The following is a 26,726-nucleotide window of genomic DNA, read 5'->3' as shown; positions in this document are numbered from 1 at the left end:
GATTTCCACATCACCCACCACAACTGCCATCAATGTCTTACCTCCATTTGCATCAACAGCCTTGGGGGGGGGGGTACAGCAGCTGAAGGAAGTGACAAGGCCCAAGCTTCATTTACTGAGGGGTTCGCTTGGCTCAGTATGTGGGCACACGGCACAAATGAACCATGGCTGCCTTAAAAACACATAAAGGGGATGGCCTTGAAAGACAGTGGTGAGGAAAAATCATCCTAATGGGTAGATCTATGAGCAATATACCAGGTTATCATTTTATATAGAAGCAGCCTTAGATGAGATTCCTGGGCAATGGTTGATGGCAGGTCAGGATGTGGAAGGAAAGGCTAGAAGATCTGACAAGGAAGTCTGGAGTAGATGTATGAATGGATATGAGGGAGTCAAGATTAAGTATTTCATACAGCATGCTAATGTTCACCAAAAAATCGACCATGGAAGAGGCACTGAACCACCAAGTAGACAGAATAACTACTAGTCGACATTAGCCAACCTGGAAAAGGCACACGGGGCACATGGATAGAATGGCTTGTGGCAGAGATAGAGGCTACGAATGAGCTCAACAAAATGAAGTCCCACTTACCAAAGCGGATCTAGCTATTGTGTCTCTGACTGTCCTGTTAATGACAGAGACCAATGTTGTGTTGATATGGCACTATTTATTCCCTGAGGAGAACAAACAACCACTTGGTGCCAACACGACTATATGATCCCTTTGATCCTAGAAGGGCCAGCAATTCATTTTCACAGACATACCAATGCCAATATCCCCAGATAGCAGTCACAAAATCTCAGCCAGCACCACTTTCTGGACATTAACAGAATGCCTAATTCACAGGTATGAATCCCACTCCACAGTTATTCATCTAGGGAACCTACTTCAAAACAAAGGAGTAAGAGACTGCACCCAACCAAAGGACCCCACTGATCACAGCACATACACAGAAATACACAATCTCCTAGATTACTGGAATGGCCTAATGACATAATGTAAGCACCAGCTCAGATACAATATGGTAAAAGGATGGGGTACCATCCTTTCAAATGATTAAATCCACTAAATCACAAACCTTTGTGTCCAAGGACCTAGAGGGAAAAGCAATGGCTCCACCATTCTTAGTGACCCACTACTTCCCATTACTAAAACTCTGCGCTCTGCAGGGTTGGAAGATTTGGTAGCCAAAAGGGGTGTATATACTCTTGCTAAGGAACACTGCAGAAGTCCTACTGACTCTCACCAAGGTACTTTGAACTTATGTCCAGGGACCAAAAGCATAGAAGAGTGGCCAGCCTCCTGGCAGAAGTACGGACTTTGACCAGAGGCAGTTAGGGGGGAGATGGGAAAAATACGTGCAGAACACGGGCAATCCCTTTGGTGTCTGCTGATATTCCCTTGCTCCACTGCAACTGTAAATGGGTATGTATGGAACCCCTATGTGGGGAGGTTATGATTACCAAAGGTTCAGTCCCCTCAGGAATGAAGGTTTGGGTCATACTATTAGGTAAACCACCAAAACTTGCTAAGCTGATAGCTGAAGATAAGGAAAATTATAAAAAGATGACAGAAGACAGAGATGATGAGTACTAGTTGTGGCCCTTCAGAGAGAGGGGTTACTGACCATTCAAATTCCCTCTTCTAAAAGAGATGCATGGAAATCATGGAGGAGTTGTTCCCCAAACCTGTAAGAAGTGGATCTGTACGGCACAAGGGGTGCAGCTATAAAGTCCTAGCTGAAGGGTCCCAGCTGCCACTACTGTATTACTGTAAGGTCATGCTTCCCCACGGCTGCTCCCTGCCACCGACTGGGCACATGAGGGTAGTAGTGCTGGCTCATTCTTGAATACGGGACTCCTCAGATAAGCAACTTTGGTACCAGGACACCCCATCAGTCTGGCCCAACCTTTCTTAAAATGACACTGCATCCCGAGGCTCCTCGGAGTCCTCCTTTCTTCCTGCTCTCCTGTCACAGGTGTCAAGCCTATGGTCCAGAGAGAAGGCTCTCCCTGCGTACTCCTGCTCCCGCCTCTTAGTCTTTTACAGATAGTTCCTGCCAACAAATCTCTTGCGCATCTAATCCCATTTAGGTATCTGCTTCTTGTAGGACTCAAATTTCACCAAAGCTCATGTTTTTGGATCAGTTTTTGCATACATACATCTTTGAAACCACACCCAAACTAACAGCAGTATAGTGCAAAAAACAACTTGGTTCACCTTGCAAATCAAATAAGTAAGGCCTTTAACAGATCACATGAATTAAAAGGTAGATGGTTGACCTCTTCTCCGTCTTAAGAAAAATATGGTGAAATACCCAAGAAAGCATAAATAATACAACAATCATACAGCTTAAGAAAGGAACATCAGTAAGAGTGGAAGTCTCCTGTCTATCCCACCTATCTTCCTCCAACTCTCCAGATTTTGATCATTCCTGTGCATTTCTTTATATTTTTACTACAAATATATGCATTCTTAACATATATATTTGTGTGTTTTTACAAATCTCTTCTTTCAGTTTTTTATTTAAGTAGTTTCCACAACCAGTGTGGAACTCAATGCCGGGCTTGAACTGATGACCCCGAGTTCAAGACCTGAGCTGCAATCAAGAGTTGGATGCTTAACCAACTAAGCCACCAAGGTACCCCTAAAAATCTCTTCTTTAGTTAAAATTTCCTAAAATTTGGGTTATATATACTCATAATAAAGTTTACTAAACCACAATTTAAAAAAAACCAACACAGAAGTATTTACGATTTACTGAGAATGAAGAGAAATTAGCAGAAAGGGATCAAAGTTACAACACTGAGAAAAAGATGTTTTATTATCTTAACTTGACCATAAATTATAATGATTATTTATAAAAGTTATATAAATGCAACCTGATTATCTTTAAAGTCTCAAAGAGCCAAATACAAATAAAGCACAGAAAATTAAATGAATTAAAAAAAGTTTTAACATAATTCTTCCACACATTATATGTAATCACTGGAAGAATCATTGCAATAATTACCCAAAGTAATACTAAAGGTAACAAAAGAGATGTTTGGTCATAAATGTAAATTCAAATGTAAAGTATATCTACAATAATAGATCAAAGTGTATCTGTAATTTCTAGCAGTAATAAACATGTTAGTTGGCAATACTGTATTCTTCAATGAAATAAGTAAGCAGATCAAAGATAAAATGTTGGATAGTCTTATCAACCAGGCCATCTTTCAGGACAGTTTTTCAGGGGTACTGTTTTTCAGTTCTACACATGTAACTGAGCTGTTTGTCATTATTCTAGAACCAGTATTTTATTTATACAGTCTGCACATCAAAATATAACAAATAATTATACATGAGGATTGGTAGGAATACCAAGTATTATTTCACAACTGCCACTACGTGTTTCTTCTTCTCTGACACAATTGCCACAGATCCAGGCTTGCTATGTTTGAGACGATTCACCTCCCTAGAAATAAACAAAATACACAAAACATAAGCAAGTTTATGAGAAATCACCTTAACCAAAGAAACCTTTCTTAGAAAAACCAGGGTTTTCTTTCACCAGAAAACTCCTTACTGATAAAGAAAAATGTTTTCAGAAGGAGACTGGGTAAAAAGTAGCTAGAAGTCAAGTTGGTTAATTTAATTGTTTCTTCTCTCATCACATAATAGTGTCCTATTCCAAAGAGAAGAACATTCTACTGGGAAAATGGCAGTGAGCTCTGCTTCAGATTCAAAATTCTATGAGTAAAACTTTTTCTAACATGTTTCAAGAAATGGATGCTATGAGTTCTTTGCATTCTTTAACTTGGAAAATATACAATACCTCTTAATTCCAGCTTCATTAGAAAGAATTTTTTAAAACATTATTTACAATACTTTTTTTAGAATGAGCAAAAATGTTTCCTTATTTTGATGGAATTCATTTCTGCTGGTTGACCTTTAAACATAATCTCATAAAATAGGTAATGGAAATTCTCAGATAATCACTGTTTCCCCTTCAAGGAAGATTTCAAAAACATCTCTACTGTGCAACAGCACATAAATTACTCCCTTGAAAAGAATGTTTCTGTTTATTTCCGGTGATCTGAGAGGGGAAGTTAGAGAAGGGTACTGAGAGAGAATCAAATGCCCCAAATCATACTTTCGTCGGCGAGCTTCCTTCATGATCCGCTGTTCCTGGATCTGGCTGTAGATAGATTTTGGTAGATGTCGGTGACGAGCAATGCGTTTTATATGAGGATGATGTTGAAATTTCTCCTTCAACTTCTGGTTATAATCTTTGGCTGCTTTTTCTCGTGATGTAAGCTGGAAAAATGCATTTTGATACTTCAGTGAATGGTTTGTTCTTTTCTTCAAATAACAAAGCTAGGAAGCGCAGTTTCTTCCAAAAACTAAACTTCTAGGATATGCGACCAAAAATGCCAAAATAATTCTACCTTTAGCAAGGTTACGTGTATCTTATCTCTGCAAATGCTGGGCTGTATGCCTCTAATGTAGATAGATGCCACCACTTAAAATATCAGTCCTGAGGGAGTAGGGCTATGTGGACTACTGAGTCAGACCTCTGGGCATAAACAGCATAGAAAAAGCACCTAAATTAAGTCCTTGACAGTTTTTCCATAAAAATAACTACTGAAACAGAAAACAAAAAGTATTCGGGCGCCTGGGTGGCTCAGTGGGTTAAGCCGCTGCCTTCGGCTCAGGTCATGATCTCAGGGTCCTGGGATCAAGGCCCGCATCGGGCTCTCTGCTCAGCAGGGAGCCTGCTTCCCTCTCTCTCTCTCTCTCTCTCTGTCTGCCTCTCTGTCTATTTGTGATCTCCCTCTGTCAAATAAATAAATAAAATCTTTAAAAAAAAAAAAAGAAAACAAAAAGTGTTCAATTCTGTGATGTCTCGTTTAACAAATGTTAAGGATAGGATTTAGAGGAACATATAATGATGAACTGAAACCTACGCATAGTGTGATATTTACCAATCATTAAGCCTAAAATAAAATTGCCTTTAATTACTGTTTATCTTATCTTGATTTTCCTTACTGGGGTTATGTAGAAAATAACTTACACTTAACCTTTTCTCTTTAAACTTAGTATTTGTTGTTGATAAAAACACTCATGTTTGATATGAAATGTTTCATAGCAGAAACATGAGACATTCAGAAAACATCAAAAACAAAAGAAAAACCAACCATAACCTCCAATCCAGAGGTAGCCAGCCAATGATAATATGTGTTCTATCTTCACTGAATCTTCTTTACAGTCTGAAGATTTCTATATATTTTTTTAAGTTAGTGTTTCACTGTTTTTGAAATTAAAAGACCTCTCAGGCACTTGAACCCTTTATGTGCCTGATTACTATTCCTTTAACAGAGGAAGCAAGCATTCTCAGTTCTAACTTTTTAGTCTTTAGACCTTCTCTCCTTGTCTCAAGAAAAACAGAGAATCAAGAAGACTCAAATATTATCAAATATTTTAATTAACAAAGGCCTCTGAAGGTGCCTCTGATATAAAAAAGTAAACCTCAATACAGCCTTGTCTATTTTGCTGCTAACTTATTTTTTATCACAACTATGCCAGTTTGATCAAAATACTTAAGAGTATTTCTGGGATGCCTGGGTGGTTCAGTGGATTAAAGCCTCTGCCTTCAGCTCAGGTCATGATCCCAGGGTCCTGGGATTGAGCCCCATATGGGGCTCTCTGCTCAGTGGTGAGCCTGCTTCTCCCCTCTCACTCTGCCTGCCTGCCTCTCTGCATAATTGCGATCTCTCTCTGTCAAATAAATAAATAAAATCTTTAAAAAAAAAAAAACCCAAAAAACAAAATACTTAAGAATATTTCAAATAAATTCTTTACAATATAATATTACCCACTAAATTAGAAACTAGTTTTATGACAATGAAATAAAAAGGGTTCTCTTACCACACCCAATTTTTCAGAAGCATTAGCTTTCCACAGACGAATGTTCATTTCATCAGATCCACACATAATATATTTGCTGTCAGAAGTCCATTTTACACAGATAACATGTTGCATTCTCTTTGTGTGATAGACTTCCCTACAAAAGAGGAATTTAGTAAAAATTAGGATTTTTAAAATTTAATTAATTTTATTACTATTTTTTAAAGATTTTATTTATTTGACAGAGAGACACAGAGAGAGAGCACAAACAGGCAGTGCGGCAGGCAGAGGAAGAGGGAAAAGCAGGCTCTCTGCTGAGCAGAGAGCCCAATATGGGGCTCGATCCCAGGACCCTGGGATCATGATCTGAGCTAATGGCAGCCACTTAACCAACTGAGCCACCCATGCACCCCTAAAATTAGGATTTTGATACAGCTTTTCTTTAACCATTGCCCATCAAGTATCAGGATAGCATTTCTGAGTCTTTAAGAGAGTATAAAAGGGAAATTCAAATTAATGCTAACGTACTTTCATTGAACCAGACTAACAAGGTTCTATGCTATGCCCTGGGGAGTTAAAACAAAACAAAACAAAACTCCTGCCCTCAGAGGAATTAGAATCCAATAAGAAAAATAAATATAAACAAACTAAACAAAACCAGATGCCCAGGAAAGTTCACAAAATTACTGAAGGCATATTTATAACACAAACAAAATATGGTGAAGCTAGAGTAATTTTTTATTTTATTTTTTATTTTTTTTAAAAGATTTTATTTATTTATTTGTCAGAGAGAGAGCGAGCGAGAGCGAGCATAGGCAGACAGAGTGGCAGGCAGAGTCAGAGGGAGAAGCAGGCTCCCCGCAGAGCAAGGAGCCAGATGTGGGACTCGATCCCAGGACGCTGGGATCATGACCTGAGCCGAAGGCAGCTGCTTAACCAACTGAGCCACCCAGGCGTCCCTAGAGTAATTTTTTAGCAAAAAGAAACTGTCTCCTCCCTCCAAATCAATTCAGATCAATAATCATATTTTTTTTTTCATTTTACTGGAAAATAAAATAAATGTAATAGCTTTCAAAGAGCACATCCTGGTATGTTGATCCTAATGTATGATTTTTGTTTTGGTCGAATTGTTTAAAAAGCTTACTTAATTAAAGTGAGAGTTGATGATTTACATGTGTGAACGGAAAGGGTGGGCTATAGAAGTGTCTGATGAGTTAAGAATCATTTAATAAATGGAGATGTAAAATATCGTACCTATTTGGAAAGGCTGTGAAACACGCTAAGTGAATTCACAGAAGATTCTATATTGGGAAAGTGTTAAAAAGAGCATTAAAAGACAAGTAAAAGGCAAGGTCAGGAAAAATAGAGACTTTTGGAGAAATGAGTTTTCCGTATCTGGGTTAGACAATTCAAAACAGAGACTTGACAGAAAGGAACCAAAGTTGGCCATTTTGCACAGTAGAAGAAAACCCACACATCATGACCAGATCAGAAAGAATTCGGATTTATAAAAATTATCTGAGATACACTCACAAAACTAGTCTTTTACAATGTTTCTAACGGATATGTTTTGAGCTCAAGTGAACATGTAGAGAAACCCAAAGAAAGTTATTTCTAAAAGGGGAAAGATGGTTAGAAAGAACATCCTATTATAATAAAAACTAGATGAGACAGACTGCATTTCTTTCCCCTCTCAATGCTCTGCTTTTACAAGATTCACTTCTCATAATCTCTACCTACTTAAGTGGCCCTTCTTTTCTTTAGCACTATAATGTGTGTATGTATGTATGTATGTAAAAAGATTTTATTTATTTATCTGTCAAAGAGAGAGAAAAAGAGAGTGAGCATAAGCAGGGGAAACAGCAGGGAAAGGCAGGTCCCTCACCAAGCAAGCAGCGTGATGGGGAACTCGATCCTAGGACCCTGGGACCTAGGACCCTAGGACCTAGGCTGAAGGCAGACCTAACCAACTTAGCCACTCAGGCATCCCATGATGAATTTAAAGGACAGGAAATTTGGGATGCCTGGATGGCTCTGTTGGTCAAGTGTCTGCCTTTGGCTCAGGTCATGATATCAGGTTCCCTGGATAGAACCAGGTCCCTGCTCAGTGGGGAGCCTGCTTTTCCCTCTCCCTCTGCAGCTCCCCGTGCTTGTGCTTGATCACACTCTCTCCCTCAAATAAATAAATAAATAAAATCTTAAAAAAAAAATAAATGATAGGAAAATTCAATCAGGCTTTAACCATTAAAAATAATCTGTTGATATATGAAACCAGTCAAATCCAATGGTTCCTTAACCAAAACAGATCCTCCTTAATTGTAAAGTATGTGAAATTCTTAACTTCTAGATACCTTTATCTATGTTAAAGATTTTAAAAAGCTCACTGAAAGTCATGCTATTAGGAGATACATTTTAAAAACTTAAATTCTTTACTATACAGTCAAAGTACTCCATGTGAATGCAAGTAATTTACTTGTTTGCTTAGTAAATATTGAATGAAATCCCAATAAGCCTAATTTCATTTTTTTAAGCTCTCAAATTAGTAACTTCATTGTTTTTCTTTATTATGTTCAGTTAGCCACCATACAGTACATATCCTTAGTTTTGATGTGGTGTTCAACGATTCATTAGTTGCATGTAACACCCAGTCCTCCTTAATACCCATCACCTGGCTACCCCATCCCCCCACACCCCTCCCCTCTGAAACCCTCAGTTTGTTTCCGGGAGTCCATAGTCTCTAATGGTTTGTCTCCCTCTCTGATTCCCCCCATAATCAGTTTTCCCTCATTTCCCCTATGGTCCTCTATGCTACTTTTTATGTTCCACATACGAGTGAAACCATGTGATAATTACCTTATCACAGTACTACTCTGTTTAACTTATTTCACTTAGCATAATCCCCTCCAGGTCCATCCATGTCGATACAAATGGTGGGTATCCATCCTTTCTAATGTCTGAGTAATATTCCATTGTATATATGTACCACACCTTCTTTATCCATTCCTCTGTTGAAGGGCATCCCAGCTCCTTCCACAGTTTGGCTATTGTGGACATTGCTGCTATGAACATTGGGGTGCATGTACCCCTTCTTCTCACTACATCTGTATCTTTGGGGTAAATAGCTAGTAGTGCAATTGCGGGGTCGTAGGGTAGCTCTATTTTTAACTTTTTGAGGAAACTTCATACTATTTTCTAATTTCAAATACTGACTTTACTTCAAAAGTACATGTTACCATTTTAAGGTCTTTCAGAGAAAAACAGTTTAAAAATAAAGATTATTCAAAGCACTGGCTGTGCTATCTGATGTTTGTAATAAACATTACATAAACATTACATAAAAAGCAGACCACAGAACAAACCAGAACTACCTGTTCAGCAGATGAAGGCAAAGATTAGAGGAAATACCACTTGTATCTAAACCCAACAAGTACTATAAATCACCACAGTGATTACAAAATCTCTAAATGACATCAGAAGACAACTCCCTGGAAATGGGGCTTAAGAACTCCTTACTTCATACAACTTTGGAAATTACTTGAGCTTTTTAGATAGACCCGTGTTTGGATGCCCACAATAGCTTTGGAATAATTCAGTTTGAACTCAGCTGCGGGTCCTTGAGATGATAGGTGTCCAAACATTCTCAATTCTCTCTTTCTTAGTTCTTTTCCCATTCTTTCTGTCTGCTTATGCATCCTATTAGAAAAGTGCTGTCCTGAATAGGAGAAGATATTTGCAAACGACATATCAGATAAAGGGCTAGTATTCAAAATCTATAAAGAGCTTAGCAAACTCAACACCCAAAGAATAAATAATCCAATCAAGAAATGGGCAGAGGACATGAACAGACATTTCTGCAAAGAAGACATCAAATGGCCAAAAGACTCATGAAAAAGTGCTCCACATCACCTGGCATCAGAGAAATACAAATCAAAACCACAATGAGATACCACCTCACACCAGTCAGAATGGCTAAAATTAACAAGTCAGGAAATGACAGATACTGCCGAGGATGCGGAGAAAGGGGAACACTTCTACGCTGTTGGTGGGAATGCAAGCTGGTGCAACCACTCTGGAAAACAGCATGGAGGTTCCTCAAAAAGTTGAAAATAGAGCTACCCTATGACCCAGCAATTGCACTACTGGGTATTTACCCTAAAGATACAAACGCAGTGATCTGAAGAGGCACGTGCACCCAAATGTTTATAGCAGCAATGTCCACAATAGCCAAACTATGGAAAGAACCTAGATGTCCATCAACAGATGAATGGATAAAGAAGATGTGGTATATATACACAATGGAATACTATGCAGCCAACAAAAGAAATGAAATCTTGCCATTTGCGACGACATGGAAGGAATTAGAGGGTACTACGCTTAGCGAAGTAAGTCAATTGGAGAAAGACAACTATCATATGATCTCCCTGATATGAGGAAGTGGAGATGCAACATGGGGGGTTTGGGGTGTAGGAAAAGAATAAATGAAACAAGATGGGATTGGGAGGGAGACAAATAATAAGAGACTCTTAATTTCACAAAACAAACTGAGGGTTGCTGGGGGGAGGGAGGCCAGGAGAAGGGGCATGGGGTTATGGACATCGGGGAGGGTATGTGCTATGGTGAGTGCTGTGAAGTGTGTAAAACTGGCGATTCACAGACCTGTACCCCTGGGGATAAAAATACATTATATGTTTATAAAAAAATAAAAAATTTAATTAAAAAAAAAAAAGAAAGAGAAAAGTGCTGTCCTACTATGGCAGCTGTGATGCAAAGAAAATAACGGAGGGTCACATTCCCCAAATTCTTAGTATCTTCCAGGGATGTGAGAAGAATGCAAACCAGCAGCCCTGCTGCGGGCCTGACTGAATAATCCCAACAAACCATTCATGACAGTTTGGAGAATATCCAGTAAGTTGTAAAGGAGGCAACAGCCATATGAAACCCAACACCGGGAGTTCTACATGCAGAAAATGGAATGAAGATCAACGTCATCAGAATATTCCAGTCATTATGCTTTTGATTCAAGAAACTTTTTAATGAGATACATAACAATGATGATAATGGCATGCTGATAATCAGTAATACAAGAAAGGTTAGGAATCAGTATGGCTCCCTCTAATCACAGGGTAGGAAGACGCAACTACCATAAATAAAAATACCAAAAAGTTAAAAAAAAGCAGGTTGGCTGGGATGAAAAAAGGTATGGATGAGTTGTCTGACTTTGAGGAGTCACTGAAAGACTTTTTTATTTCTGATATGAGGCTGGGATGAGGGTGAAGAAACTGAGGTGTAGACACAGGGATGACACCTGCACAACCCTGACAACAATGAGGAACTCCTTGAAATTCTGCACCGAAGGCCCCTGACTTAGATGTACCTGAATTCTAGAACAGAACGCCCCCGAGTCAGAAAAAGGACACAATACGAACTTTGAAAATGAACACCACTCAAAAGACTCAAAAAGGTTCAGTACTATAGAAGCTAAGCTAGTTTTCAGTACAAGTAGTGACCAAAATTCTCATCACTGCACTAAAATGGTGAGATTTCTCCAGCCTGCTGTAATTACAACACCAAATTTATGTTGTCTAGAGTCATTTTTCCCTTAAGGGAAGGAAGGGTCCCAGAACAACTCTCTACTACCATCATCAAGAGCCAGTCCTCATTAGTGTAGTGCTGAGTATCCCCTGCCTGTCTACTATCAGCAATCTTTATGAAGCTGGGTACACTGCTTTACCAGCTCCACACTGTGGTCCTCTGGCACAGATCATCACCTCCCACTCTCATTATATGTTTTCTGTTCCTTCCTCTCCCAGATTCCACTCACTCCTCTCCTTTCCTTTCCTACTTCTAATCACTGTTACCTTTCACCAAGTCCATCTTTTCCCCAATGAGCTTTTTTTCTTTTTTTTTTTTTTTAAAGATTTTATTTGACAGACAGAAATCACAAGCAGGCAGAGAGGTAGGCACAGAGAGAGCGGGATGCAGGCTCCCTTTCGAGCGGAGAGCCTGATGCGGGGCTCGATCGCAGGACCTTGGGATCATGACCTGAGCCGAAAGCAGAGGCTTTAACCCACTGAGCCACCCAGGCACCCCCCCATTGAGCTTTAATTCCGCCACATAAGAGTAGGACACTCAATCAAGTGTATGTATTTATGCACATGAAGGCACTGTGTATATATATTTATATGGTATTTTAGAAAGAATATTCATTTATTCTTTTTAAATTTTAATGTCAATACTATTACTATATTTAAATGGAGGTAGTCATATCTTCAAGTGTAAACACCACTATAATACTTTAATTATCTTTTAAAAAAATTTATTTTAAGTAATCTCTATACTCAACATTGGGCTTGAACTCATGACCCAATGGGCTGAGCCAGCCAGGTATACTAAAAATCATTTTTTATGGGAAAATTTCCCCCAACTTACTTGGTTTTGCTCTGAATATGCTTCTAGGGACAATATAAAGTATTACTAAGGAACAACAAGAGTATGCATAAAAGTGCTCTATAAACCAAAGCACACTATACAAGCAGCAATTATCTTACACAAGAGTTAGGTTTTATAGTCAGCTCATAAAGCAAAAAACCAAGTGCAGTCAAAACTATCCTTAAAACCTTAAAATGCCATAATTCGCTATTAACTAACCGAATACAGCACTATATAATAGAGATGTATAAATATACATTACATTCAGTAATACATAATATGTAGTAAAGGGCCAAGCTCTACAAAGTAACATCTATCTTCACACCAGAATTACACTGGATGTGCTTACAGAATAAGAGACAAATGGAGGACAGGACAGCTGAGTATCCTATCTCCCACTTCTTGGCCATTCCAGGGCATATAACTACTAGTGGAATGGAGGGAGAATGGTCCTCACAATTTAAACTGTTTTTTTATTTTCTCTTTCTTATTTTTGCTTTGAATGTATAAGAGCTGAGTTTGAATAAGAAAAAAAAAAAAAAAAAAAGGTAAAGTATTGTTATTAATTGCTCTTAAACTATATGAGGGAAAACTTTTCTACATTCTTAACATTTTTAAAATTTTTTAAATAATTTTTTAAAGTTTCTATTTTAGAGCAATGAAAATATTATCATGATGAAAATATATCATTATATATTTGTTCAAACCCAAAGAATGCATAACACAAAGAGTGAACCCTAAAGATAAATTATGGATTTAAGGTAATGAAGATGTGTCAATGCACATTTATTCTTATTACTAACAAACGTACTATTCTGGTGAATGATGTTGATAATGGGTGGAGGGGTAGCAGCTCTCCATGCATTGGGGCAGAGGCCATACAACAAATCTCTGGGAGTGCCTGGGTGGCTCAGTTGGTTAAGCATGTGCCTTCGGCTCAGGTTAAGATCCCAGGGTAGGATCAGGTTCCATACCAGGCTCCGTGCTCAGTGGCGAGCCTGCTTCTCCCTCTACCCTCTGCCACTTCCCCTGCTTGTACTCTCATGCTCTCTCTCAAATGAATAAATAAAATCTCAAAAAAACAAAATGTTACCTTCCTCTCAATTTAGTAGTAACCTAAAAATGCTCTAAAAAATTAAGTCTTGGGGTGCCTGGGTAGCTCACTGGGTTAAAGCCTCTGCCTTTGGCTCAGGTCATGATCCCAGGGGCCTGGGATAGAGCCCCGCATCGGGCTTTCTGCTCAGCAGGGAGCCTGCCTCCTCCTCTCTCTCTCTCTGCCTGCCTCTCTGTCTACTTGTGGTCTCTGTCAAATAAATAAATAAAATCTTAAAAAAAAAAAATTAAGTCTTAAAAAAGAGTGTACTATAAACACTTAAAAACAACTCTGAAATAAAGGCAAACACTAAGATTTCTAATTATATAAAGGTAGTTTCCTACTAAGAGAAAGAAACTGCCCAGTAGGCTCACGTTTTGTCCATAGATGACACCGTGGAATTTGGTATCCTAAGTATGTGAGTCCCCCATATACACATAACCAAACCACCTTTCAAAAAAGGTAAATGATGATCAAGATAAGAAAAAATAGTTTACTGGTAGTCACATACCTGCTTCTACTTTTGTCCACAGGAAAGATACGAATAGATTTATCAAAACTGGCGGACACAAACTCTTTCCCAGTGGGAGAATAATCCACATCAAGCACTGCAGACACGTGATCCATATGTACCATTACAGGAGTGTCCAGCGCACGCATATCAAATGTATACAAGCTGTAAAAGAATGTTTGATTACTCCATATAAATTCTTATAAAGAAACAATGCAGTACTAAGAGACAAAAAGGAAATTAAGACCATTGGCTAAATAATGCACACCTAAATATATAGCTTTTTTACACAGCAGCTAAGGGATAGGGAAAAATATTACCAGTTTTTATTATTCCTAAAGATTACATTTACACACTTTAATCCTCATAAACATAAATCTCATTGCAGAAAATGTAATGCTTTCAAAAAAGTACAGAGTACAAAACTTACCTTTAATTCCACCACCCAGAGGAACAACAGGTAGTGCATATAAATGAGTATCATTATAATCCAATAACTATTTACAAAAACGGGCAGTAGACAGGATTTGGCCCATGGGTCGTAGTTTACTGTCTCTGGTCTACTGAGAATATTTTTCTAAGACACTCTTCTCCAGTTTGGAAGATACATTTATTTTAGAGACAGAAGTGACAATTTTCTATCTTATATTTGAAGGAATACTATCTAGGAAAACGTATTTCATTAGCAAAATTTATTCAGTTGAGCCACTTCACATAGAACCAAATAAGTTTTCTGGGTTTTGTTTTGTTTTGTTTTTGACAGACAGAGATCACAGGTAGGCAGAGAGGCAGGCAGAGAGAGAGAGAGAGAGGAGGAAGCAGGCTCCCCATGAGCAGAGAGCCCAATGCAGGGCTTGATCCCAGGACCCTGCGATCATGACCTGAGCCGAAGGCAGAGGCTTAACCTACTGAGCGACCCAGGTGCCCCTAGAACCAAATAAGTTTTAAAAAGAAGAAAACTTACTTGTAATCTTCATTTGCTGCAGTAAAAACGAAAGCTTCCATAGGGTTCCAACAAATTGTATTTGTTCTCATATCTAAGATGACCTGAGAAAGGAAGAAGACAGTAACCCATCACCGTGAAATCACCGTGTTTAACTGATTTAAACACATATTTAGTAAACACCTATTATGTGCACAGTACTCAGGTTGGTGCAAGAGGAAAAGAAATCAATCACTAATTGTTTCCAGAGCACACAGGCTAAACAGTAGACTGAAAAATACAAAAACGCTTAATAAATGGTCCCTCAACCTTGAATAACTTATCGTTTAGTCAGAAAAATGAGATATATGTAAGAGAAGTTAAAATATAATAAAAACAGTAAATGATTAAGTATCAAATTGGGGGCAAAATTAATGGTGATTTTAGGGTTAAAGAAGAAAGATTTTAAAAAGACAAGCATGATTTGAGCCGATCTGGGACGGACCAGCCTATCTGTGTTTCTCAGCCAAGAACACTACTGGCATTTCGAGTAGGATAATCTTTTGCTATGAACATCCACTGTAAATGTTTAGCCTCTCAGGCACATGTCCACTAAAGGCCAGTCTCTAAAATGCCCCTCTCACATTTCTAAAAATATACCCCTGGTTGAAAACTAATAAGAGTAGGAGAGAAAGGACAGAAAAAACAATGATAGCCTACTATATAGAATAAAGAAATGAAAGAAAACAGGACCTCTGCCTCCACCAAGGTGACCTGCATGTGACAAACCTTATTTAAATGTTATCTCACTAACTGAAACGAATAGATCAATGGAATGCAAACTGGGACCAGATATGGAGGGCCTTGAAAGCCAGGCTATAGTTCTTTTCTTCAACCAAAAGTAACGGAGCACCATTAAAAACAGAAAATGTAAAGGCAGATGGGCCAGAAACTACTATCTATTAAACTAGATTTCATCTTAGTATTCTGCTAATAAAAGATAAAATATCACGTTTTATTCTCACCAATGTGCTGGAAAATAATTATTAATATCATCATTTTATAGGAGAAACACAGATCAAGTTACCTGCTTAAGGCCTAACACCAAAGTTTATGCAAAATCTGCCCACTAGACCACATGAATGAGTGAAAGGATTAAAGTGGTACTTTGGAAAGATCATCATTTTTATGCAGTTCAAATCTCAATGAATATACTTTACTTCTAATATTTCTGAATTTATTACATGTAGTAAAAATAGTTTAGGAACAACAAAAGTATTAAAAGCATTTCTTTCACATGTGGACTATCACAACAGACCTATGACACATGAATGATGTCTAGGTCCTTCTGCATTCTTGAGTTTGAGCACTTGACTTCAACTTTATACCCTTTTACTTATAATGGCACTCCTCTCTTTACTGACAATATGTCTGTCCCTCTGTAGAGTCAGCTTAAGGTTGTTTCAGGTTTGGTATCTAAGTCCTGGAATGACTGCCTTAAAACTGCTGGGGAAATGAGTCACCTTGAACAAGACAGTGCTTATCTAAACACAACCTAGTCAACTAGTATCCATCAGCATGTAATTAAACAAATAAAGCTTGTTAGGTGAATCCATTACAAAACATTCTGGAACAGAATCCTGTATGTGTCATATGAAAACCATGGGGTGTGAAGTAATGGGATGCAATACTTAGAACTCTGAGCTCAGTAAGTACCAATTTCAGTGCCTAAAATTTACTGACATTATAGAAGATACAAAGTTGACTAGGATACAGAACTTAGTAAAAACTTAAGGGTCCCTAAAAAGCAACAAGATGAGAGAATGCCATTATAATTACTGTGGCTTCTAAGAACAAGCCTATGAAAAAATTTAATTCTGAAAAAAAAAAATTGTTTCACATTTTTTGGTCACTCATCTCATCAAGGAATGCATTAACAATTGTACAAAGCAGAAAACAAACTGAAACTCACCTTTTTCAGAGGAGTAGCTTGCCTCATATCATATAGTACTATATTCCTGTCAGAAGCACAACTTCCCAAGAGAAATGTCTAAAAATAACAATCAGCAGTTAAAGGCCAGGCTTGGCAGCAAACCCTGTCCATTCAACGAACAAATGATTCAATTACCCTTAATATTTAAGATACAAAGTTGTAATATCGAAGTCCATTTTTAAGATAGAACAATGAATCACTCATAACTTCAGCAACCTAACTTATTTTCATTGCCAAATGTGTATTTTACATGCCAGTGATGGGAGTGTTCAGATAATTTGGTGTTCTTTTTATAACAGAACAGATTTTATTTATCCATTCTTTTTAAAAAATTATTTATTTATTTGAGAGACAGAGTGAGAGAACACAAGCAGGACCAGGGGCAAATGGAGAAGCAGACTCCCCACTGAACAGGGAGCCAAACATAGGACTCAATCCCAGGATACCGGCATCACGACCTGAGCCAAAGGTAGACACTCAACTGCTGAGCTACCCCGGGGCCCCTATTTATCCATTCTTCAATTTAAACCTATTTCCTAGTTTTCAGTAGAATCACTAACACTTCAACAAACATTTTCATAAACTCAACTCTTCTTTTAAGAGTTGATAAAATTTCAGTAGTGAATTACTTAGTCAAAAGAATGAACAAGTTTATGGCTTTTGATATTTAGGACTAATTGTTTTCCAAGGAGCTGTATCAATATACACTGCAGTGTGGAAATACATCAATTTTACTGCAACCAGGAAGCATTACGTAGTGGCATTTAAAAGTTCATGTCTGTACAGCAATATTTCCTAATCATATAAACTACTGCTTTTTAATAGTTAAACATTTCCTCACGTTCACTAACTCTGTATAAACTAAACCTGTTCTTTGTCCAACTGTTTAATTGCTGCATATATAAACTAATCTTCAAAGTTATCAAGAGATTATCATGTTAGATGGAATAAGAGAATATCCTGATAGGTAAGTTTTACACTCTCAGAGACTCAAAGTTAGTAAAAGTGAAAAAAGGTCAAGTAGCAGGGTATAAAATTGTTTGTATCAAGTATTGAAACATGAGATGCTGCAGTTCGATGTGAATTTGGCCTTGTGGTGCTACTGAGAGGTCAAACGGTCAGAAGGCACCCTTCCTGCCCCCCAGCATATCCTACCTGCAAGTCCTTAGTTTACTTATAAGTTAGTTATAATGTTCAAGAGGCTGATATAACCCTTGGCTTTACATGAGGACAAGCCCCCTACCGAGGAGCAGGGCCTGAGTCCCGCCAGGCCTCCTCACTCATGGTTTCTGACACCCATAACTCCTGGCTTCTGCCTATCACTACCTACTGCAGGTGCAGGAAGAAGAGTTATCTACTACATAGCCCTAGGGCCAGCTAACTCCTACTGTATGTGTGTACACAGTTCAAATAAAACATCAAAAAGCTAATGCTACAATCATGATCTCTTCTCTAGTCCTTTCGCAAACCTTCCTTTTTGGAGCGCCTGGGTGATTCAGTTAAGTGTCTGCCTTTGGCTCAGGTCATGATCCCAGGTCCTGGGATTGAACCAGCCAGGCCCCCCTGCTCAGTGGGAAATAAGCTTCTCCCTCTCTTTCCCTCTACCCCCATCGCCCACTGTTCCTTCTCTCGCTGTCAAATAATAAATAAAATCTTTAGAAAAAAACAACAAAAAAAAAACCCCAAACCTTCCTTTTTTAATCACTTCCTCTGAGACTTTCCCCTAATTAGTGACTCCTCTAAATCTTTCTTGGTTTCTCATTATGCCACCTCAAAGTCTGACTAGGTTCCATTTCTAAAAATAAAGATTTTAATCTGAGCAAAAAATTCTACCTAGAGTGAAGGCCGACTTTTACACTTTAAAATGTGGCAATGCTCAGCATAAAACTTCTGGCTTTACCAAAATTGTAGGCTTCAATATTTTAACAGAAAATTAATTATTAATGATTAGAGGAAACAAATACACTCCATTTGTTCACAGCAACATGCCCTTCCCATTAAGTTTAATATAGGATAAGAGACATGCACACCATTTGCTTTTACCACTCAAGTTCATGAGGGTAATAAAAAAGAAAAAATAAAAACCCACACAGCTGAACAAATACAGTTCTTACACAGGCAAGTCTGAAAAACATGGTCACTAGGTCATCACTAATAACAATTATGATTTTTGGAATTAACTATCAGCTCTTCTGACATAGGTGTTCACCAAAATAGAGAAGCAAAATACTGCTTACCCCTCAGAGGAGGAGGAATCAATATCTCTCTGCTCTGTTTATTTTTTTTTAATAGTAATAACATCATCCTAAATTTGGGTAGCATCTTTAAAAAATATTCACATAAAATTTAATCACGGTTTATCCTCATGACAACCATATAAAGTACACTGGAAAATATATTTAATCTCATTTTAAAAATAAAGAAGCAAATATAGAAAAAAAGTGTGACTTGTATAAGGTCACTGACAAGGTACCCTGGCAGAAAATACAGTTCCAGTTTAGCTCCACACCAAGTAGGACACAAAATGTTCCTACAAATTGCTAGTGTTTGTAGCCTGCTTCTGCCAAGGGTCACCTTGGCCTGGCTCTGTAAAGCTGGCTTGCACCCCACCCCCCACCATGCCGTATCTCACTTCTACAACCAAAAAGGTGATGTAGGATGGAGTGAGGAAGATACAGAACAGATAGAAACACTAGACCAAGGTCAGCAATCTTTTTCTGTAAAGGACCAAAAAGTAAATACTTTAGACTTTGTTGGCCATTCTGCTCTCACAGCACAATATATAAATAACAGGGTATGGTTATGTTCTAGTAAAAATGTGATCTATAAAAACAGGCAGTGGACTCACAAACCAGTTTTCCAAATCCTGCTCTTGACCATAGCCCCTCCAGAAGTGTTCAGGTAGGATATGCTGGGGGGCAGGAAGGGTGCCCTCTGACTCTCTGACCTCTCAGCAGCACCACAAGGCCAAACTCACATAAAACTGCAGCATCTCATGTTTCAATACTTCATATAAACAATTTTATACCCTGCTACTTTGACTTAACTTTTTCCCTTTTATCCCTTGGGTCTCTGAGAGTACAAAACTTTCGTATCAGGATAATCTCTGATACCACCTGACATGATAATCTCATAACTTTGAAGATTAGTTCATACATGCAGTAATTTCCTTTTCTTTCTCCAGGAAAAGGTATTTCTACTGAGCCTTTTGGACAATGAGTTCATCTATTGTTATGTATTCAGAAATAGCTCAGGGAAAGGTCTTAAGTTCAAGGGCTAGTTAAGCATTTAGGGCAGCCTCCTTTCCTAAATTCAGACCTCTATAAACAATAAGTAGAGTTAAATCACCAACTCTTCCCTCAGACCTCAAAGGATGTAGGATCACCATATCAGACATCTGACCAAAGAAAAATTTAACTATCACCATGCAGCATAGTACTAATTGTGCATATTATTATTATAAATTATTAGTGCCCTTGTCACTTACAAATAATTAATTCTCAATGCCTCTTCTTACCTCAAAGAGTTAAGAAATTAACATTTTCCCTAATATACAGTGATGTAATCTATGGAACATGAGCACCAAAGGCATGAGTAAACTATCATTTTACTGACATTTTACTTATGTGAAGGCACGGTACACCATTTGCTTGAATTCTACTCCTATGAGCACATGCACACAACCTTCCTCTAAAGATATATTACACTGATATATGGGACTAAACTGTGGGCAAACATGTTGAGATCTGACCAAAGGTAACAGAACTCAGATATAATCTGGAAAACTAACCAAATGCCGGAAGCCCATTAAAATTTAAACACAATTCTTATAGCATACAAAGTTTCCTAAACAGAGTTGAAATTATTAAATAAAGAAACAGCAAGCAGAACTATTTCAAAAAGCAACATTACCTCAATTGGGTTAAATTTAACACTACTTATGCTGTCGAATCCCCAGGTCATTGAACAGATAGGACTTGTTCTTTGTTCATCCCAAATGTCTACTTGCTGTCCACATGTGGCAAAAACAGCTTCTTTCCAGTGATGATCAATTCCTGTATACACTGTCTTTAAGAGCAAAGATGTTGTTATAGATGGGTCTTTTTATCATTAATATTTCAAATCTATATATTTTAAATATATTTACCCACACTTTCATCTTTTTTAAGAAAATCCCTGTTTAGAAAGAAATTCAGTAGAGCATATGACTCTATCTCAGGGTTGGGAGTTCAAGCCCCACATTGGGCATGGAACCCACTTAAAATAAAAATTGAAAAAAACCTGGCAAGGGTGGATGCTAACATTGTTAAAATCAATAAAATCTTATAAATTTTGAATTATCCACTTAAAAGATGAGATTGATCTATTCAGGGCAGATTAAAATCTGTCTTTATACTATGTGGTAAAAAATGTTTGCAAAGCAAATTAAAGGGAAATATTTAGCCAACACTTTACGCTTTTAAGAACTCTTACCAGCATCTGCAGGCTTCCAATTATTTTCTATTCATGAAAGCAAATCTGACAAACTTTACAGTAAGAATTAATCCCCATTACCACAGATACAGGGGTAAGATGAAATATTTCAAAAACATTTGGAACTCCTAAGAGAAGGCATTTTCAAGAATGAAACCAATTTTGTTTCAGAATTAATGCCTAATTTTTTTACCAGTTGCAAATTATTTCCATCTAATACTCATGTCCCACCTCCATGTGCCTTTAAAAAATTTAAAATTTCTTGAAATCTGAAAAGCAGAACTTAAATATATACCAGCAATAATACTAAAATGACAAGCCGATTTTACAAATATATATATTTAAAGATTAAATCTAACTTTAGAAGTTCCCTTAATATCAAAATGTAAGCATTATGAAACATGGGCAGGCCATATGATCTGAATTACACTTAAGCTATAACTAAACCATATCATTTGATTTACAGAATAATATTCTAAGAAATGTAAATGAGATTTATACAAAAAATATATTATAATACCTCTTCATTGCCTAAGGGGTTCTTCCAAGTAAGAAATTCTGAGCTTTGTGTAAGATCTATGATAATATAAATCAGAGAGAAGCCGAAGCATTATTTTTCTTTGATTTCTTCCCATGGACTTGCCATAGGAAATGTTTCATTGCATCTTCCAGGTAAACACAGAAACTGAACCCAATACAGTGAACACCAAAGACCCATTCAAATTCTTTAGCTGCAAAGGACCTTAACTGTATTAAATATTGCTTAAAATAGGTCAATTATTGCAGCCTAAAGTCTCATTTACATCTTTTATTTTTTAATTAAATTTCTGAAATAATTTTAAGAGAAGAATTTTAATAGACAAAGTATAGGTCAATTTATTTCTGTACCTTTCCTAATATTGTATGTAATGGTTCTTCCTCTTCTCCGTAACCCGGTCCATCCATTTTCCATTGCTTCACAGTTTTGTCATCACCAACCTTGAAACATTAATGATTCAGGTAATAATGAACTACTCTTATTAACTGTAAACTTGATAACATATATGTCAAATTATAAATACCTCGTGTTTAAAAAAATACATGTCCCAAATCCTTCCAATACTGTATTTGTTGATGCATTTTACGTCCCACATGTTACAGTAAAGATTTGTGACAAATACACAGTGTAGATAAAATTCAAAATAAGACAGGGGCGCCTGGGTGGCTCAGTGGGTTAAGCCTCTGCTTTCGGCTAAGGTCATGATCCCAGGGTCCTGGGATCGAGCCCCGCACCTGGCTCTCTGCTTGGCTGGGAGCCTGCTTCCCTTCCTCTCTCTGCCTGTCCCTCTGCCTACTTGTGATCTCTGTCAAATAAATAAAATTTAAAAAAAATAAAATTAAAAAAATAAAATAAAAATAAGACAATGTAAGTAGAGCACAAGGAGAGTAGAAACAAAGTTAGGTCATAAATATGGCAAAAAACTGCATACTGTGATAAGAATGGCATTTCAAATAAGGAAGAAAAGTGGATTATAATAAAATGGTATTACAGTATCAAGTTAGTCATTTAAAAAGTTTGAAGCAATCTGACACCTGATATTAATATAAAATTCCATATAATTTTAAAGGTAAAAAATTAAATACAAAACATAAAAATAGTAGACAGAAGTCATTCTTATAATCTCGCCATGGGTAAAGCCCTTCTTTGCATGACAGAAGACTCCAAAACTATTAAGTCAGTGGTTTTCAAACTGTGAAATGCAGACCTCTGAAGGATCCTGAGAATTTTTCAGGGATCCATGAGGTCAAAACGATTTCCATAATGTTTTAAAGACATCATATGTCTTTTCACTGAACGGACAGTTGTGCAGACAGTGAAAAAGCCATGGCCCAAATGAAGGCAAAGTAACAAACAATGGTAATTTAGACTTGTGCATGTAGCAGATTCATTCAAGGTATTATGGGAAATAAGCTACAAAACAGAATGCACAATATAACTTAGTTTAGGGTTAAAAACACAAAATAATCACATACAGGGTGTGAACAACTCTCTATATACACCAAACTACTAGTTTTTAACTGAAAACTAGTATGAATGTAAAAACCTAGAAAGTTTTATGTATAGATAGATTATGTATAATATGAATGTAAAAACCTAGAAAGTTTTTACATTCATATTATACATAATCTATATCTACTTTCTAAATAAAAATATTAACAAAAATATATATTTATCTAGGACAGAAGTATAAATTTAGTTTTTCTTATAGCAAATTCAAAGAGGGAAATCCTTCCTGCAAAACAATCCATAGAGCCCATGATATTAGAACAGGTAAGTGATTAGGGAAGAAGTTTTGGTACTAAGGTCAGACAGGAATTTCTTTTGTTGAGGAGTTGAGGATGCAGTTTAGGTACAGAGGTCTTTGCTAATCTGGCTTGACCCACTGGAATTTTAGCATTTATGGAAGACAGGATAAAACTGTCATTGAGAACATCTACCCCAAAGACTGCTGCTTTAGATCAAGCTTCTACTATCTGCAAACTCAAAACTGAATTCCTTTGTAATTGACTATGCTACTCTATACAGCCTGTTGAGTATAAGCCTCAGCAGATCATCAATCCTGAGAAAGGTTTAACATTTTGTAGAAATGAGGAGCCAAGCAATATATGCCTGGCCGGCATATCTTATCTCAAGGCTGAGTAAGCTGAAGAAAGACCTGTTGGTGCCACAAATTGAGATACAGTAAATATTATTAAATTTAGCTAATAAAGATTTATCTTTTGCAACATTGTGTACTGAACATTTTTTGAAACATGAAGTCCCAAAATTCGGCCAACAAGTAGTTTTCACATGTCTTATCTGAAGAAAGGAAGTGAATAGTGAATACGAAATATTTTTCTGACTTTTTTCATTTTAAGCATTAAAAAAAAAAAAAACAGCCAGTATCCTCTGCCTGGGATATTAAACTAATCAATATACCCCAAAGAATAACCAGCTGGAAGTGTAGTTATAGTCAGTCTGCTCCAACTTCCCACCCAATTCCTTCTACAACATACTGTATACAGGGTGATGAAGCTTGTTTAAACCCCTTTACTGGGGCACCTGTGTGGCTCAGTGGGTTAAGCCTTTGCCTTCAGCTCAGGTCATGATCTCAGGGTCCTGGGATCAAGCCCCAAAACTGGCTCTCTGCTCAGCAGGAAACTTGCTTCCCCCCGCCCCACCACCGCCTGCCTCTCTGACTACTTGTGATCTCTGTCTGTCAAATAAATAAATAAACTCTTTAAAGAAAATAAAAGACCATCTCTATGACAACGTCAGTTTCTACAGCATATGAAGATGCCGTACTCCTAAAAAGTGTGAGCTAGGGGAGCCTGGGTGGCTCAGTGGGTTAAGCCTCTGCCTTCAGCTCAGATCATGATCCCGGGGTCCTCGGACTGAGCCCCGCATTGGGCTCTCTCCTTGGCGGGAAGCCTGCTTCCTCTCTCTCTCTCTCTCTCTGCCTGTCTTTCTGCCTACTTGTGATCTCTGTCAAATAAATAAACAAAATCTTAAAAAAACAAAACAAAACAAAATAAAAAAAACCTTTACTGAAAAATTCCTGAATTCCCTGCCTATTAGCCAACTAGCCTATTTTGGTTTTCGACAGTAAGTTGGTCCCTACACCGAAACAAAATATTTTAACATTAACTATTCCTAAGGCTGCTATATAGAAAAGTCCATTTCTTCTTTCACACAACAATCTTTCAAATATATATTTTTAAAAATCTTTCAAATATTTAAAGGTTCCCCAGAAATCATCTCCTCCCTTTGCTATTCCTTTCCCATCTACCTTGGCACAGAGCATGCTACTCAAGATTTACACAGTTGATTAGTGCGTCTGTATACACGAGCTGCTATATATACAGGTCAAAACATATGAAAGGACAGATACCAAACCGCCAACAGTGGTAAAACTGAAAGATTAAAATCACAGGACCTTTAACTTTCTATTTTTTACAGGTCTATATTCCTAAAATATTTCTTTCAGTCTTCATCCTCGTCATCTTTGTAGTCGTTCACACAACCCATGATCCTTTCCCCCTGCCACATTAAGCTCATTTACAGGCTCTTCTAGCTCTCTGGCTACTCCCAAAAGTTTTCCTGCCTCCTAGGAGCAGGCATTCTCCAAGGCTATTTCCCTGACATTTCTGTATTTCTACATTTTCCCTGTCACTTTCCCCCAGTGATGCCATACCACGACTTCAATCTTTATTTCTGTACTGATGATACCAAGTTTAGTTCTGACTTTCTTCAGAACTTCAATTCCAGAGCTACATCTGTAAGAGCCCCACAGACTCTTCACTCACCTAGCCCACTGCAGTCCAGTTCATCATACCATGCCCTTCCCATTCCCTCTCTCCTCTAAAGCTTCTGACACTCCTGACTTCCTCACTCCTGGAAGGAAAAGGAATCTTGCTGAAGAACCCTCAGTTGCCAAGCCTGTCATACCTCCAAAATGTTTCTAAACCTAACAACTACTTTCCACATGGTTTTCCCTCCCTAGCACAGATTCATTATTGCTTATTAAAACAGCCTCCAAACTGATCATTTACTGCTGTCAAATTCATTACCTCAAAGCACAGCTTAGATTCATTCCTGTTACTAAACTTGCAATGAACCTGAGCAGATATTTGCACACCAATGTTTTTATCAGCATTATTCATAAAAGCAGGAAGATGGAGACAATCCAAATGTCCACTGATGGATGAACAGATAAACAAAACATATGTACGTACAACAGAGTATGATTCAACTATAAAAAGGAAGTAATTCTGGGGCGCCTCGGTGGCTCAGTGGGTTAAAGCCTCTGCCTTCCGCTCAGGTCATGATCCCAGGGTCCTGGGATCGAGCACCGCATCGGGCTCTCTGCTCAGCAAGGAGCCTGCTTCCTCCTCTCTCTCTCTCTCTGCCTGCCTCTCTGCCTACCTGTGATCTCTGTCTGTCAAATAAATAAATAAATAAATCTTTAAAAAAAAAAAAAAAAAAGGAAGTTAATTCTGATACCTGCTACAACATGGGTGAAGCCTGAAGACATTATGCTAAGTGAAATAAGGCAGACACAAAAGGGAAAATATTATTTAATTCTACTTGTGTGAGGCACCTAGAATAGTCAACTACATAGAAAAAGAAAGTGGAACAGTGGTTGCAAAGGGCTGGAGCAGGGGGAATGAGGAGTTATTATTTAAGGGACATGAGCTTGATTGGGAAGATGAAAAAGTGGTGACAGTTACAAAATAATGTGAATGTACTTAATGCCACTGAAATGGACACTTAAAAATGATTAGAATGGTAAACTGTACTTTCTGTATACCTTACCACACACATAAATACTTCCAAAATGTACTATCTAACAAAGTACAAATTATTCATCTCCAACACTGAAAATCTTCCAGAGT

General features: G+C 37.6%; 1 protein-coding gene across 1 annotated transcript in view; it reads right to left on the bottom strand.

Annotated features, from left to right (window-relative positions):
• Window positions 1-2,798: 2,798 nt before the first annotated feature.
• The window catches only part of DCAF13 (DDB1 and CUL4 associated factor 13), a 28,292-nt gene continuing 4,364 nt past the window's right edge, over window positions 2,799-26,726 (bottom strand). Inside the window, exons 4-11 of the mRNA XM_045078008.1 lie at window positions 22,200-22,289; window positions 20,751-20,906; window positions 16,818-16,895; window positions 14,888-14,970; window positions 13,924-14,088; window positions 5,912-6,047; window positions 4,137-4,300; window positions 2,799-3,458 (exon numbers count right to left, since the gene is read on the bottom strand). Of these exons, the coding sequence (XP_044933943.1) occupies window positions 3,371-3,458; window positions 4,137-4,300; window positions 5,912-6,047; window positions 13,924-14,088; window positions 14,888-14,970; window positions 16,818-16,895; window positions 20,751-20,906; window positions 22,200-22,289 (960 nt within the window). The 3' untranslated portion in view covers window positions 2,799-3,370. The remainder of the gene's footprint in view (window positions 3,459-4,136; window positions 4,301-5,911; window positions 6,048-13,923; window positions 14,089-14,887; window positions 14,971-16,817; window positions 16,896-20,750; window positions 20,907-22,199; window positions 22,290-26,726) is intronic.

This window comes from Mustela putorius, unplaced genomic scaffold (genome assembly GCF_011764305.1).
Source record: "Mustela putorius furo isolate JIRA1106 unplaced genomic scaffold, ASM1176430v1.1 tig00000228_pilon_pilon_pilon, whole genome shotgun sequence".
Lineage (NCBI taxonomy): Eukaryota > Metazoa > Chordata > Mammalia > Carnivora > Mustelidae > Mustela > Mustela putorius.
This window is presented reverse-complemented; position numbering and strand designations above follow the sequence as displayed.